The sequence below is a fragment of the Oryctolagus cuniculus genome, chromosome 1, assembly GCF_964237555.1.
Source record: "Oryctolagus cuniculus chromosome 1, mOryCun1.1, whole genome shotgun sequence".
Lineage (NCBI taxonomy): Eukaryota > Metazoa > Chordata > Mammalia > Lagomorpha > Leporidae > Oryctolagus > Oryctolagus cuniculus.
This window is the reverse complement of record NC_091432.1, coordinates 229679991-229697132: the sequence shown is the minus strand read 5'-3', so window position 1 is coordinate 229697132 and position 17142 is coordinate 229679991. Positions and strand designations below refer to the sequence as shown.

Genomic DNA, 17142 nt, shown 5'->3' with positions numbered 1-17142 from the left:
GAGAGAAAGGTTTTCCTTCCGTTGGTTCACTCCCCAAATGGTTGCTAAAGCCGGTGCACTGTGCTGATCTGAAGCCAGGAGCCAGGTGCTTCCTCCTGGTCTCCCATGTGGGTGCAGGGGTCCAAGCAGTTGGGCCATCCTCCACTGTCTTCCCGGGCCACAGCAGAGAGCTTGACTGGAAAAGGAGCAACCAGGACTAGAACCCGGCACCCATATGGAATGCCAGCACTGCAGGACAGAGGATTAACCAAGTGAGCCACGGCGCGGCCACCCCCACCTCCCCCAGTATGTATTAAGCATAGTTATTTTACAGACCATATCTGATCCCTTTATTTTCTAGATCTCTAGAAGGTCTGTGTGTCAACTGTCTATTGTTTCTTCATATGTTGTCATGTCTTCTTGTGTACCTGCTTTTCTTTCTTTTCTTACTATATGCTTCATGTTCTATTACCTTGTTTCTAGAAATAACTTGAAACCTGGGATGGTGCTATCATCCTCCATGAAGATTCTTTATTTGCTTTGTTCAGATACTTAAGAATAACAGCAATTCAGTTCCAAGAACTGAGGTATTTTGAAGCATAATTGCAGTCTCCACGGGGGTCTACTTCCAGTGCCCTCTTGCTGCCAAGGTAGACCCCTACTAGTCTAAGTCCTAACCCAGAGTAAGGGGAAAGAAGTTGCCTCCCTAGCAGGACTTGGACACCATTTCTCACCCTCTCAGCAGTACAGTTGTCAAAGGCACTGCTTAACCTCTCAGCCTCTTACTAACCTTTCAGAATTGGCAAATAACTCAGGAAAAACTTGTTTCCCCCAGCCAGATTTTCTTCTTATCTGCAAGTTCCCTGGGAACTCCATCCATTCCCAGGGCCTCTATTACGAACTTAAGTGATGTCTTCCAGGCTACATGCTTAATGTCTTCTTCACTGAGTTAAATTTCTAATCAAGATACTGAAGGCGATGAACCTGGCATTTAATCTCCCATCTTCCAAATTCAATTTTCTCATATATTTCTATATTAGCTAATAATATCACCACCTTCAATGATTTAGAATAAAAACTCTAGCTGTCTTTTATTATTCTTTCCTCTTCCCATCCATACCGAATTGTTTATCTCCAAAGGATCAGGTTTTTTTTTTTGTTTTTTTTTTTTTGACAGGCAGAGTGGACATTGAGAGAGAGAGAGACAGAGAGAGAGAGAGAGAGAGAGAGAGAGAAAGGTCTTCCTTTGCCCTCCTTTGCCCTCCAGCGGCCGGCACAGTGCGCTGATCCGATGGCAGGAGCCAGGTACTTCTCCTCGTCTCCCATGCGGGTGCAGGGCCCAAGTACTTGGGCCATCCTCCACTGCACTCCCTGGCCACAGCAGAGAGCTGGCCTGGAAGAGGGACAACCGGGACAGAATCCGGCGCCCCAACCGGGACTAGAACCCGGTGTGCCGGCACCGCAAGGCGGAGGATTAGCCTAGTGAGCCGCAGCACCGGCTCAAAGGATCAGTTTTATCTCCAAAACATTTCTCAAATCTATCACTCTTTTTCACTTTCAGTGGCCTCATTTGAATACTCATCACTACTTTCCTGAATTATGCTAAATTTCTATTCCATTATTGCTACTCATTCTAGTGGTTTCCCCCTTCATAACTGCTACAATTATCTTTCACAAATCTAACCACACACTGTACCCCCGGAAATCTTTATCCTTTTTATGTCATAGCATTTACTACTATATGACATAATATAAAATATAATCAAGTATGTTTCTAATACTCATTAATTGATCATATGCTATCCAGTATACAATATATATGATAGCACATGTATATTATAGGAGATTACATATGTATACACACACACACAAAGTCTTGCTCTCCTCATTAGAATGTAAACTCCACAAGGGTAGTATCTCTGTTATATTTATTGTTATTTGTTGCCCTAATGACTTGTAGTTGCTAATTGAATGTTGCTGAGCAAGTTAAATAACAGATTAAAAAATAGATATTTAAGATGCTCAACTGTATAACTGCAAACACCTAAACTGCTCAATCTCACAACATAAACTTTCCTATATTACATGATAAGCTATCTAAGTTATTTTTTCAAAGCACATTCACTGAGTGTGTGTTGGACATTGTGGTAGGTGTTAAGAATATAGTGCTGGGGAGCCCTGTTGCAGCATAGCAGGTAAAACCACTGCCTGAGACGCCAGCATCCATATGGGTGCCGGTTTGTGTCCTGGCTGCTCCACTTCCAATCCAGTTTCCTGCTAATGGTCTGAGAAATGCAGTAGATGGCCCCAGTGCTTGGGCCCCTGCCTCCTAAGTGGGAGACCCAGATGAAGCCTCCTGGCTCCTGGTTTTGACTTGTCCCACCCCAGCTGTTAAGGTCATCTGGGGATTAGAAGATCTCTTTCTCTTTGTAACTCTGACTTTCAAATAGATTTTAATTTTTTTTTATTTTTGACAGGCAGAGTGGACAGTGAGAGACAGAGAGACAGAGAGAAAGGTCTTCCTTTACCGTTGGTTCACCCTCCCACGGCCGCTGCGGCCGCTGCGCTGCGGCTGGCGTACCACGCTGATCTGAAGCCAGGAGCCAGGTGCTTCTCCTGGGCTTCCATGTGGGTGCAGGGCCCTGGACCATCCTCCACTGCCCTCCTGGCCCACAGCAGAGAGCTGGACAGGAAGAGGAGCAACCGGGACAGAATCCGGCGCCCTGAACGGGACTAGAACCCAGTGTGCCGGTGCCACAGGCGGAGGATTAGCCTAGTGAGCCGCGGCGCCAGCCTTCAAATAAATTTTTAAAAGAGAATATAGTGGTAATAAGACATGGAGCTCATGATCATCAAGGAATAGCGTTAAACAATTCACTGTTTAGTTACGATTATGGAAAGGGCTGTCAAGGAAAAGATATGAGAACATTTAATAAAGGATGTAAACTGGGAGTATCAAGGAAAGCTTTCTTAAAGACACACCATTTGAAGTGAGCTTTGAGGGAGGAAAGAATTAATATTTATACAGGTGGGGGCTGGCATTGTGGCACAGAGGGTTAAGCCATCACTTACGATGGCATCCCACATCAGAGCGCTGGTTTGTGTCCCCACTGATCTGCTTCCGACCCAGCTCCCTGCTCACGTGCCTGGGAGAGCAGCAGAAGATGGCCCAAGTGCTTGGGCCCCTGCTCCCATGTGGGAGACCTGGATGCAGCTTCAGGCTCCTGGAATCAGCCTGAAGTTTGCAGGAGAAAAGCTCACCTTCGTGGATTTTCTCACCTATGATGTCTAGATCAGAACCGGATGTTTGAGCTCAAGTGTCTGGATGATAAGCCTTTATGTGCTGTTTTGAGGCTTTGGAGAAGATGGCGGCCTACAAGCAGTCTGACCGCTTCTTCAAGATGCGCATCAATAACAAGATGGCCAAGTGGGGCAATCGAAGTCTGTGCTGAGCAGGGGCGCACTGGTCACTTCGTGTTCTCTTCCCACCCCCACCCCCAGGGGGCCTGTTGTCCATTTTCTCTGCTCTGTTCAATAAATTGTACTTAGATTAAAAAAAAAAAAATGCCATTGTGGCCATTTGGTGAGTGAACTAGTGGATGATGTTTTCTCTCTGTCTCTCTGCAACCACCTCTGTCACTCTGCCTGTCAAATAAATAAATGAAAGTATATTTATAAAGATAGAGGCGCAGGAGAGTGGATGCAAGATTAGAGTATTCCAGGCAGGAGAAATAGCACAATAACGATTACTGTTAGAGTTCCTACCTGCTTTGTTATAAGCACTCTCACAGGTACTACATGTGCTACCTCACTGAAACTCCCATAATCCTACGAAATACAGACCAGTTTTACACAAATCACATAAATGAAGAAAGAAGATACAGTAAGGTGAAATGACTCATTCATGGTCATAGTACAAAGCAACAGGAGGGGCTGGGATTTGGGTCCAGGCTTGTGTGACTCTTCAGTCTATAGCCTTATTTCTTGTAGTATAACCCCACATGGTAATACACGCTTGGGCCGTATTAGACCGTTTTTCCAATACATCTGTCTTCAGCTTACACAGTTTCCCCTGCTTACAACACCTTTCTTCCTCAATTTCTTCCAGTCAAGGTATTACTCATCCTCCTCCAGGTTCTACATCAACAGAAAGTAAACGCCTCTCTGCATCTATCTTTGCACTATACTCCCTCACATAGGGACCAACAGCACCTCTGTGCTCTCCCAGGCAACCTGCATTTTCTGTCAGTAACATGTCAGTCCGGCTCTCCCAAGAAACCTGACATTTCTCAGAGAGAAGAACCCCATCTTATTCACCTTTCTCTGTCACAGTGCCAGGCACAATGGCTAGTACATTGCAGGAACTCACTACCTGTTAAGTGAGTTAGGAAAATGGACAACAATCTTGAGAAGCACACTTGGCTCATCAATTTAAACTATGCATTTGGCGTAGTGGTTAGAACATTGCGTGGGACACCTGCATCCACACTGAGTCAGTCTCAGCTCCACCCCTGATTTCAGCTTCCTGCCAGTGCAGACGCTGGGAGGCAGCAGGTGACAGCTCAAGTATTAGGGTCCCTGCTACACTCGTGGGAGACTTGAATTGAGTTTTTGGCTCCTGGCTTTGGCCTGGCTTAGTCCTGGTTGCTGGCAGTATTTGGGGGAATGAATTAGAAGATGGAAAATCTCTCTCTCTCAAATAAAGAAAATAAACAATTTTTAAAAAATATTTATACTATTTGTTGTTTCTACTCTCAAAACCCATGCTCATGTGAGGAAAACAACCTGCTCTCTGCATAGCTGACAGGAGTCAGGGAAGGAGAAGAGACTGGAGGGAAGGACAGGGGAGACCAAAGCATGTCTGCAGGTTGCTGGGGGCAGCACCAGAGTTAGCAGAAGTGGGACCTTGAGAGCTGGAGCTTGGTGCCTTCATCCTTTGGGCTACATTGTCTGCCTTGGGTTTGTGTCTCCCTGACTCTGCTCTAAACTCTGCTGAGGGTCCCAGGAGGCTGCCTAGGAGGCCTCTGGCCAACAGCAGGCACCGGCAGGAGATGACGGGGGAAGGGGAGGCTGGCGTGTTTACTCCTCTGACCCCTCATGCTAATGCTGCCTCTTCTCCAGCACCTTCTCCGTCTCAGGTCCTGGCAATGTTCCCATCATCTCTTCAGGCTAAGGAGTAGGAACAGAACCTACAGCTACTAGCATTATCCTTGTGGTTTCTCTACACTCTGCCCACACTTTTGTAAATCGTCACTTTATGAAACCCTGAAATTATTCTAATTTGTGTGTGCCATCTGTTTTCTGCTGGGACCCTGACTTGTGTATTAGCCTATTGGCCTGACATGCCTCACAGAAGCAAGGCAATGGAAAGGTGAGAAGCAGTGATGAGAGAGACACTGCTGGGAATACTCCTGGAAGTCGAAAGGACGAGGCAAAAGAAGGTACAGGAGGCAAAAACTGGGGGCGGGGAACCACACCACAATTTTGATTATAACATTGTCTAAGTATAGAAAAACTAAACTAACCTAAAAACTCAACCACTAAATCTAACATGGAAATAGTCTATCCTTAGCTTGGAGATCTCATCAGATGAGTGTTAGAGATCCTCTCAAAAAAGTTAATTCTAGGGGTGGGCATTGAGCCTCGCACTTGACACCTCCTCCACGTCAGAGCACCTGGGTTCAGTTCTGCACTCCAGGTTCTTGACTACATCTTTCTGCCAGTCCAGGGGAAGTCCTGGGAAGCAGAGGTGATGGCTCAAGTAATTTGGTTCCTGCCACTCCTGAGGGATTCTTGAACTGTGTTCCTGGCTCCCAGCTTCAGTCCAGCCTAACTCCAGTCATTGTGGGCACTTGGGAAGTGAACCAGTAGATGGAATCTCTCTTTCTCTCTCCCTCTCAAAAAAAAAAAAAAAAAAAAAAAAAAAAAAGGCAATTCTAAAATACATATGATAGCTGGATGGCATTACTGGGGCAAGTTTAATGCACCATGCTGACTACTGGTACAGAACAAAAAACAGCTTCCTCTACTTTCTCTCAGTCTTGCAGATGTGCCTTACCTGTCCTTGATGTCAAAGAATCCCCAAAGCCCCCACCTTTTTGCAATCTGCTTCTTTATTCTTTGCACACTGTTTAATGACATCCCATTTCCACAAGGACACACAATCAGAGCTTTTAGAACAGAGAGTCTGCAGCCTTCTTTTAAGATACTGTGAGAGAACTGCTCTAACAAGATAGCTGCCACTTCCTTCAACCTGTCTCTGGTTTACCGACTGCATGCTTGTAGCAGAAATCCACTTCTGCCTTCTGTCTACTGCCAAAGTAACTGAAGGCCTTTATGGATAGCCAAAAGAGATGCCGTAATTTGATGGTCATCTCTTTTTTTCCCTGTTCTAATTATTATTTTAACAGCTTCTTATTTTAATAGATTTTTTTAATAAGGAAATCTTACTTACAAATTTTAATTAGCTTACTGAAAATTCACTGTTTTGGAATAGGTAGTTTAATGAGTAAGGAGACCTCAGGTTACTAACCAGCCGAAAGTCTCTAAAGTAGCTTAGGAGGCCAGTCATGCAGCCCTGGTGACACAAGCCCAGGACTGCCTCTCCATCCAGGATGCTGCAGCTTGGGTCACAGGGACAGATGAATCACATGGCCTCTTGCAAGACCAAAAGTAAAAATTCAGTTTCTCCTTTATTATCAAGAATCTCTGTGTGGGAGTTCCCTCTCCCCTTGTTCACTGGAACTTGTGACCCCCTTTAAATCACTTAACTTCTCTGAACTTCAGTTTCCTCCTCATAAGGGTTAGATCCAGTTTTCCCCACTGGACTGTTACAGAAGCAGATCTTGCACACAAATTAATTTTTTTTTTAATTTGAGAAGCAGAGAGACAGAGAGGTCCCATCTGCTGACTTACCCTCCAAATGCTTGCAATGACCAGGGCTGGGCTGGTGGCAAGACTGAGAGCAGGGAACTCAACTACTTGACTCATCACCTGCTGCCTCCGTGGGTCTGCACTGGCAGGAAGCTGGAGCTGGAACTCAGGCACGAGGGACACAGGCGTCTTACCTGGCATCTGAACCACTAAGCTAAACACCTGCCCCTTGAGGATCACTAAAACGTTAGCTGAATGAACGAATGAGTAAATGAATGGATCATACAGTCATTTAATCGCTCTCATTTCAGATTCTTTTTTTTTTTAATCAATCATTTACAGTACATTTCAATTATGGTAGCAATGAAGAATAAGTTAACATTTTTCATTCTAAAAACACCTAGCAGAGAAAATAGAGCCAGAGTTATTCAAATTCAAAATTAGAATCAGGAGAACAATGAAGTTTTTTTGTGGCTTAGTAACCTGAATAATCAATGCAGGTTAGCTCTATTCCAAAAGTAAAAGCATATTAATAGCTGCTTCACTAATTAAGAACATGTGACAATTTAAATATGATTCTTAGCTGAATATGAAATTTAAAGTGTCTTCTTTTGTGAATTTTCATAGTGTTACATAAAAGGGGAACTCCAGCTTACTCAATCAAATGTAACCTTAAGAAATCAGAGATTTCAAATTCTGGGGTCAGTAAGCAATTCTATATAAAGGACACTTACATTTATAGTATATTATCACAAATTAATGTACTAACATAAATAATAAAGCTTTTACTTATCCATACCTATTTACTAGTATAATGTGAACTTGAAAAACTATAGTACCTGTTTACTATGTCTAACATCAAACTCCTGATCTTCTCCCCAGAAACCTGTTCCTCCCAAATTCTTCTCCATCGCACATAATGGCAATCCCATCCCTCCACCACTCAAGCAAAAAATGTTGACATCATCCACAGCTCTCCTTATGTTACATCCTACATTTGAACCACTAGAAAACAATCCAGAATCCAGCTAGGTCTCACTGCCTCTATCACTGATACTGTGACCTAAGCCACCACCACCTTTGCCTGGAATACTGCAGCACCCTAACTGGTATCTCTGCTCCCACAACCTACTGTCAATACAGACTTGTCAACAGAGTTGCTATGATGATCCTATCAAATCTTAAGTCAGGGATAGGTAGTTTAGCATAGTGGTTAAGATGACACTTGGGATGCCCACTTCCCATACCAGAGTGCCAAAGTACAGTCCCAGCTTGGCTTTCTATTCCAACTTCCCGCTGATGTGCACCATGGGAAGCAGTGGTGATGGACTGAGTAGTTGGGTCCCTCCCACCCACATGGGAAACACGGGTTGAGTCCTTAGCTCCTGACTTTGGCCTGGCCTAACCCCAATCACTGCAGGCATTTGGTGAGTGAACCAGTAGATGAGAGATCTCTGTCTCTCTCTGCCTTTTAGAAAAAACAAAACAAAACAAAAAACAGAAAAAAGCTTCAATCAGATCAAGTCACTCCTCAGTTTCCCACCTCACTCAGAGTAAAGTTAGAAGGTCTCCACAGCATGTAGACCCCAAAGCCTCTTAAACTTCATCTCCCACTCACCGCCTTGCTTAGGATGCCTTCCCCACAGCATCTCTGCACATGGTGCTTCCTCCACTGCAATATTCCAAATTTACACATGGCTTGTTCGTTCATCCCCTTCAACATTACCAAAAGCTACTTCCCCAGGAGGGATGTTCTTTACCATCCTATAAAAAATTGCCCCTCTTTTCCTTCCCTCAATTTTTTTCCATAGCATGTCTCATTTTCTAACTTCTTATCTCATTTTCTTGTTTTACATATCTATATCCTCCTGCAGAAAATGTAAGCCACAAGGGCATGTTTGCTGTCAAGTTAAAAAACATATATAGGGGCTGGTGCTGTGGTGTAGCAGGTTAAGCCTCCACCTGTGGTGCCAGCATCCCCTATGGTCAACGGTTGGAATCCTGGCTACTCCCCTTCCAACTCAGCTCCCTGCTAATAGCCCAGGAAAGAAGTGAAAGATGGCCCAAGTGCTTGGGCCCCTGCACCCACATGGGAGACCTGGAAGAAGGTCCTGGCTCCTGGTTTCAGATTGGTCCAGCTCTGGCCATTGCAGCCATTTAGGGAGTAAACCAGTGAATGGAAGACCTCTCACTCTCTCTGACTCTCCCTCTTTCTGTAATTCTGCCTCTCAAATAAATAAATAAATAAATCTTTAAAAAATATATTTATATATATATATATATATATATATGTAGACACCATAAGTATAGAGCTCATCAACCGTAAGTATAGAGCTCATACACCATAAGTATGAACACACGAAATTACCACTTAGATCAAGAACGTTCCTTCCCCTTCCACATCACTCTTCCCCTAAAGGCTCCATTATCTTGACTTCCAACACCATTGGTTAATTTCACCTGTTTTTGAACTTTTTACAAATGGAATCATTTACTAAGTGAAGGAAGTTAGGCATTTTACTCATTTTCCTACTGATGACATTGCATTGCTAGTTTGGCTATTGTGAACCCTGGTACTAAGGACATTCCTATACGTAACTTTTGGTGAGTATGTGCACACATTTCCGTCAGGGGGTGCTTGGGTTTTGCCTGTGAACTTCACTGATGCCTCTTCCACCTCTAGCACAGTATCTGGCATGTAAAAATACTGGACCCAGTCTAGGGTCAGCTCTCGCATTGGCTTGCACTGTCTCCAGCCTCTTTACATTTTCACAGGCTTTCTTGCACATTTTTGAAGAATAATGCTCCCTACTCCAATTCTCCCCAATAGAAATTCCTCATTTTGGGTTTGTCTCAAGCTTTCTAGTGACTAGATACAGGTTACCCAGTGTTCAACTGCTCTTCCTTGGTGATGCCAATTCTGACCACCTGGTCAAGGTTTAGTTCCATTTCTCCACTCCATAATTACTTTCAGTCCCTTACAACTAACATGGGCCTATGGAGACATTTTAAGACTACATTCTTCATTAATATTTCTCCCCAGATTAAGTCTATGACTGATTCTTGTGTGCTATAAATCTTACTGAAATGCTTGCTCCATGTTGACATTTTCAGTCTTTATTCACTGGTTTGATAAACCAAAGTTGTACCATTGACTTTATCAACCTTTTCACTTTTTGCTTATATATTTTATGCTCTGTTTAAGAAACTCTATCTACCCCTCTGAGTACTAAAAAGATTTTCTTATCGTTTCTTCTGAAGGTTTCTGTATTTCAAGCAGTAGCAAGAATAAACCCATTTCAGGAGCTAATGTTGTGGCACAGCAAGCTAAGCTGCCACCTGAAACACTGGCATCCTATATTGTAGCACTGGTTCAAGTCCCCACTGCTCCACTTCTGATCCAGCTCCCTGCCAATGTCCATGAGAAAGCAGCAGAAGATGGCCCTAGTACCTGTGCCCCTACCATATGGGAGATCCACCTGGGGTTCCAGGTTCCTGGATTTGGCCTGAACCAGACTTGTCCTTTCAAATAAATAATTTTTTAAAAAGATTTATTCATTTATTTGAAAGGCAGAGTTATACAGAGAGAGGGACAGACAAAGAGAGAAATCTTCTGTCTGCTGGTTCACTTCCTAAATGGATGCAACAGCCAGGACTGGACCAGGCCAAAGTCATGAGCCAGGAGCTTTATCTGGGTCTCCCATGTGGGCACAGAGGCCCAAGAACTTAGGCCATCTTTTGCTGCTCTCCTAGGCCATTAGCAGGGAGCTGGATTGGAAGTGGAGCAGCTGGGACTCTAACTGGCACCAGTATGGGATGCCACCACAGTGCTGGCCCCAAATAAATAAATCTTTAAAAGAACTCTGGCCAGCGCCGCAGCTCACTAGGCTAATCCTCTGCCTAGCAGCACCAGCACACCAGGTTCTAGTCCCGGTCGGGGCGCCGGATCCTGTCCCGGTTGCCCCTCTTCCAGGGCAGCTCTCTGCTGTGGCCAGGGAGTGCAGTGGAGGATGGCCCAGGTGCTTGGGCCCTGCACCCCATGGGAGACCAGGAAAAGCACCTGGCTCCTGGCTCCTGCCATCGGATCAGCGCGGTGCGCCGGCCGCGGCGGCCATTGGAGGGTGAACCAACAGCAAAGGAAGACCTTTCTCTCTGTCTCTCTCTCTCACTGTCCACTCTGCCTGTCAAAAACAAAACAAAACAAAACAAAACAAAACAAAACAAACAAAAAAAAACTCTGTCTGGATCTCCCGTGTAGATGACAAGGGCCCAAGTGCTTGGACTATCTTCTGCTGCTTTCCCAAGCACATCAGCAGGGAGCTGGATTGGAAGCAGAGCAGCTGGGATTTGAACCAGCACTCTGATATGGGATGCAGGTGTTGTAAGCAGTGGGTGGCCAGCCCCAGGTCTCAATATTTTTAAAGTTAGCTTTGTGTAAGGGTCCTTCATGGAAAATGTGTATTATGAAAGAATTATGCATGGAACTCAATTTTTTTGCACTCAAATAAACATCTTTTAATTCCATTTTCCATAAATGTTTAAAGTACCCTGTACATAATCTATTTCTGAATTTTAAATTTAGTTGTATTTTAGTGTGATTTATATTTTAAAAATGTTTATTCTCTTTTTAAAGTAATTAGCCTGTGGGGCATGTAATAGACATTCGCTGCTTTTACTCCTAAACAACTTAAACAAAAGGCAATTAACTTACAAGGACAGCAACTGATGTCTTTAATAGTTAAAATGATAGCATCAGTTTCTACTTCAAAAATGTCGGGGGAGGGAACTATTGTGCAGAAATTAACTTTTTAGGCAGGAAATTGGTGAAAAGAGAAGGAAATTATCACAGTTCCAACTGATGCTTAAACTGATGACTACATGCTACATCTGGAAGAGGGATTAGAAAGAAGCAGGTCAGAAAGTTTACTTTCCAGTTGGGGGAACAGATCCATGTCTGTATTATGTCTACCTTTCTGCCTCTTTGTCAGCAATTGTTAAAAATATTTCAAAACCTATCAAGAGCTGTTTTTCTATAGACAAAAAGGAATTGAACACAGTAATTATTTCTTTAGACACTGTTAGTGGGTCCCTGCTCTGTTTTAGAAGTGACGCCTTCCAAGCGCGGAACAGCCAGATGGAAAGCTGCCTCTCAGTCCACAAGCACGGACTGAGCATCTCGGCATAGACGAAGTCCTAGGCGCCACAGCTTATGGGAAAGCCAGACTGCGTTGTTTTTGAAAGATATATATAAAATCCGTGTCATTTTCCAATCCTGAGTGTACGTGCGTTAAAAAAAAAAAAGTAAAGCAGAAGCAGGAAAACACCTGTGTGGCCCTACAAGCACTAGAATCTAAGGCAGCAGTTACAGCAGTCAGAAAACCAGACCTGGCACCATCGGCTGGTGTTCAACAGAGCCTAATCCTTTCACCAACACAGCTGAAAAGCCCACCTGAAATGAATATACTTTTAACTTAGTCTGCCTTGTCCGACCCAGCCTATGATAACTGCTCTCCAGTATTTTGTGCGGTAGTTAGTACTATGTAATCCAGATAGTATGTTTGATAGCTTTATAAAATGATAATCCACATCAATTATACTCTGTTTTAAACTGAGCAAAAAGAATCAAGATATGCCTGTGCTAGTTCATAATAGAATGAGAATAAGCCTTGCATGAAATCCTAATTAGAACTCAAAACTGGCTCTAGGGGTTCTATAGAAAATAGCACTGAAATAGGAGGTGAAAATAATCTTAAAGCCAGACACCATAAAATGACAACACACTAACATGAGACCTTCATTGAAATCTGAAGAGGATCTTGGGCTTCAGGTATACACAGGAGTAGTTATTTAGAAAGCATTTTTAAAAATCTGGTTAAGCAACTCAGAGAATGCTGAAATTTCTGCCAAGGTCAGCTTTTCCTTATACCCCACTGCAAGAACTACTGTTCAATTATTATTTTGTAGTCATAAAAAATGTCACTCAAATGTCGATCTATAAACAAAAACACGAGCATTTCAATAAAGTTGTATTTTAGAGATAACACCAATAAGATTTACAGTCATCCATAAGTCGCTCTGTGAGATTGGCTCTAGGACTGCTATGCATATGAAAATATCTATGGGCCAGCACTGTGGCGCAGTAGGTTAACGCCCTGGCCTGAAGCACTGGCATCTCATATGCGCACCGGTTTGAGACCCGGCTGCTACGCTTCCGATCCAGCTCTCTGCTGTGGTCTAGAAAAGCAGCAGAAGATGACCCAAGTCTTTGGGCCCCTGCAACGGGGTGGTAAACCCGGAAGAAGCTCCTGGCTCCTGGCTTCGGATCGGTGCAGCTCCAGCCATTGCAGCCAGTTGGGGAGTGAACCATTGGATGGAAGCTCTCTTTCTCTCTCTCTGTGCCTCTCCTCTCTCTCTGTGTAACTCTGACTTTCAAATATATAGATAAATCTTTTAAAAAAAATCTAGGAGCTCAAGTATGTCATCTAATTGGCACAATAATTGTATATAACCATACTTATTCTTCCACATACTTCAAAATCACATCTAGATTACTTACATTACTTAATACAATGAAAATGGCATGTAAATAATTGTTATGTTATATTATTTAGGGAATAATAACAAAAGAAAAAAGTCTGTACATGTTCAGTACACTTTTTTTTTTAAATCGGCAGTTGGCTGGATCTACAGATATGAACTTGTGGATATAGAAGGCTGACTGTACTTATTTTTAAGGAGACACAGGTTAATTACTTCAGTGTCATTCAACCTCAATCCAAATACAAGTCTATTTAACTAAAAGGACATCTATTTTTGTCAGGAAATAACAGCTAATTTCTGGGCCACGAATTTCTATGTATGGCATTAAAAACAAAAACAACTCCGACCTACATGAGGTTAATTCTTCTGTTTAATGGATAACAAGGAAGCAAAGAAATGCCCTGGGACTCAAACATCACAGCACAGTTACCAAGAAGGGGCTTGGTGATTTCCTCAAAGCTCTCTCACCAAAGAGTTATATTAAATTTCCTTTCGGCAACAAATAAATTGGTTTCTCCCTGGTAGAAGCTAGGTCAGTCATCTAAATCAGGGAAGCCAGGACTACATGGCTTTTACTAGAAGTTACTTAAGTGTAAGCCGTGTCTCTCTCAATGGCATGTTTATGCGTCTCTGTAGAGGATTTACACTGGAGGCTGAGCGAAGGTAGGGTAGCTTGATTCCTTGCCATTCAGGATTTAAAAAAACATTATCTAAACTTGAAAGTGTGATGTAAAAATGTGGAACTATCTAGATCTTCTTTCCATCTTCTTTGATGATGGACTATTTGGATGCACAATTGGATGAGAATGCCCTGGGGAAGGAAGAGTGCTATCCCTGGGGAACAAGAGAGACCCACGGGGCCCTCTCTCACCTGTGACACTGTGATGCTGCATTTCTTGGCCAGCTCCTCTTTGGCTTCTTCACTGGGGTAGGGGTTGCTGAGGTGTGAGTAAAAATATTCATTCAAGATTTCTGTGGCCTGTTTACTGAAGTTACGCCTTTTCCGTCTATGACAAGAGTGAAGAAAAAGAATCCCAGTTACAATCATCATTAACCAAAGAGGGATAGACTAATTAGGATCATAAAAAAATAGATTTCTATTTTTAAACACTTGTAGGGTTTAATTCATCATTGTAATATTGTAATTCATGCTCTAGGCATCCAGCAAAGTACTATCCAACTCATTTTAAGACAAAAGATTACTAAGAAAAATAGTAGAATGTGAAGCACAGTTAATTTCATTCTTTATTCCACAAATGTTTATTGAGTACCTAACATGTTGTAGGTATTTAATGAAGATGCAATGGGGACAAAACAAAGTCTACCAGGGAGCTTATAGAGACTTGGAAGACTAAGAGAGAAAGTAGAAAAATGGGGCAGAAAGGACAAGCTTCACAGAAACAAATCATTACAAATTATAGTTACCTTAGCAACAATCACGGAGGAAAAGTACCAGGTATAACAAAAGTATATAAAAGGGCATCATAACATAGATGATGGAAGTGGGAAGGATTTCCTTGAAGGAGTGACATTTAATGAGACCTGGAGAATTGTGGGGAGTTACTCAAAGAGCAGAGGGGAGAGGCCAGGGCAGAAGAAACAGTCCTGAAACAGAAAACAGCCCTGGCAAGTCTCAAGGGCCACGGGAGGCTGAAGCACCGCAGAAGGCAGGGAATGCGTGAGATGGGTCTTGAAAGAGGGGCAGGACCAGATTACAGAGGGCTGATGGACTCCATGAGAATGTTTTAAATTTTATTCTAAGTGAATTAGAAGTTATTAATGGTTTTATGCTTCATGTTTTTAAAAGAAAGTTCTCACTGCTGAGAACAGTTGGAGGAGGGCACAAAAGGAAATGCAAAGACTATTTAAGGAAATGACTGTTCAGGTCAAATTGAAGATTATAGTAACTTGGCACAGAGTGAGAGCAATGGAAATAAGATTCAAGATCTGTTTCAAAAGTAAAAGCAACAGGACCTGCTGATGGACTGGAACGGGAGAGTGAGTGAGGGAGACAGAGAAGGAAGGAAAGGAAAAAAATACATCAAGAAGGATTTCTGGATTTTTCTGCCTAATTTATACAAAATTAAAATTTCCTCACATGGGAAAAATAGAAGAGGAAAAATTTTTATTTTGGCTGAGAGGGTGGTGGCAGGGTGTCAGAAGATCAAATATTAACAACATATCCTTTATATGTGGGTATTAAGATTTTAAAGAATTAGCATTTGTCAGACTTCATCTCGAATTTCCAGTAACTCGAAAATATCTTCCCAGATATTTTCCAAATAATCCTAATGATGTTCTCAACTGTCATATCTTATACCCAGAAGAGACAGCTGGTAGCAGTTGTAAAGGTATGCACCATAAGAGATTCCCCTAGTTAACATGATGTCACTAACATGGCAGGTTAAGTGTGTGATCTATGTGTTAAGGGACAGTCAAGGGAGCCAAGAAATATAGATCTGAAAAAAATATCTCAGGTTTCAGCCCTGAAATTTCTTAATTTCAATAATTTCTTAGAAGGCTAGACCATTGTTTCCTGGAGGATGACAACAAGATTCAAGATCTATCTGGAAACTCAGATCAACAGCATCTGATGATGAAATGCATGGCAGGAAGGGAAAGGGGAGAAATACACCTAGAGCAGCAATGAGCATTCCTTCAGGAATTATGCATTGCTTGAGAAGCAAGACAAGACCCCAAGGAGGAGGCGCTTTGAACGGGCATGTTCTTCAGAGTTAAGCAGGGTTGAAAGGTCTACCACGTGTCAAACCTGTAGGCATTACCAGGCTCACAGACGTAGTTTGTGAAGAACGTATAGTAATTACCTGCTCATAGAAACCTAGGTTTCTGGCTTCTTATGAAACATTTGAAGATCAATCCTACCAGGTCCACATTCTGGGAGAGCAGTCATAGGCTAAAGCTGAGTGATGGAGATCCCTTGAGATACGAACCCATCTGCTCTAACCCTGACCTTGCCCCAATTCCACTGTACAGAAACATGGGAGTTTGTGACTCTCAGTCTAAAACATGCAGTACAGCAGCAAAGCTCAGGGTAGGTGGGAAGACAGGATACAAGGACATTACTTCAGGAAATGGAGATGTGTGAAAGGAGGAATGAGAAGAAACATGCCTAAGAAAGAACGAACTGGCTCATGCAGATTTTGCCTAGGGGAGGTTTTAGAAAACATCAAAAAAAAAAAAAAAGAGAGAATAAATTTATGGGCAGAACAGAACACTCATGAGACATTCTGCTGTGTTTAAACTCCAGCACTTCCATTAGAAGAGATGAGAGACCTACACAAATTTATTCTGAGAAGTTTTGCTCTGGTACATGCTTCGGCTTGTCCAATTACCAAGAAAATGTGCGCCTGGCCTTCTGGAAAGCCAGAATGAGAAGGGATCATATGTCTGAGTGAGCATGTTTGCCTAGAGCGAACAACTTTGCCTTCTCCATACAGAGGACTTGCCACGAGGCACTACAAGAATAGATGGAACCAAGCTCAGTACTTGCATTCACGTCAAGGCATAGGAAAGAATTTGGTCTTATACACATTATTTATTTTCAGGAAAACATCCTGTAAAATGCCCATTAACCATCTCCCCTAAGTTTCACTGCCCCCAGGGTACACCACATGCTAAATGGCTATGCCTGGGGCCAAAGTACGATGAGGGCTGGCTTCTGTCAGCATCCCATGTTACTAACAGCAGTCTCTGTGGCAGAAGGGACTCTCTCTGCTCCATGCTCTGCCA

General features: G+C 42.9%; 1 protein-coding gene across 2 annotated transcripts in view; it reads right to left on the bottom strand.

The window, feature by feature from the left end:
• Window positions 1-17142, bottom strand: part of PBX3 (PBX homeobox 3) — a 227781-nt gene that overhangs the window by 25836 nt on the left and 184803 nt on the right. For both annotated transcript variants that reach the window (XM_051855254.2, XM_051855265.2), the window contains exon 5: window positions 14264-14399. In XM_051855254.2, the coding sequence (XP_051711214.1) occupies window positions 14264-14399 (136 nt within the window). The remainder of the gene's footprint in view (window positions 1-14263; window positions 14400-17142) is intronic.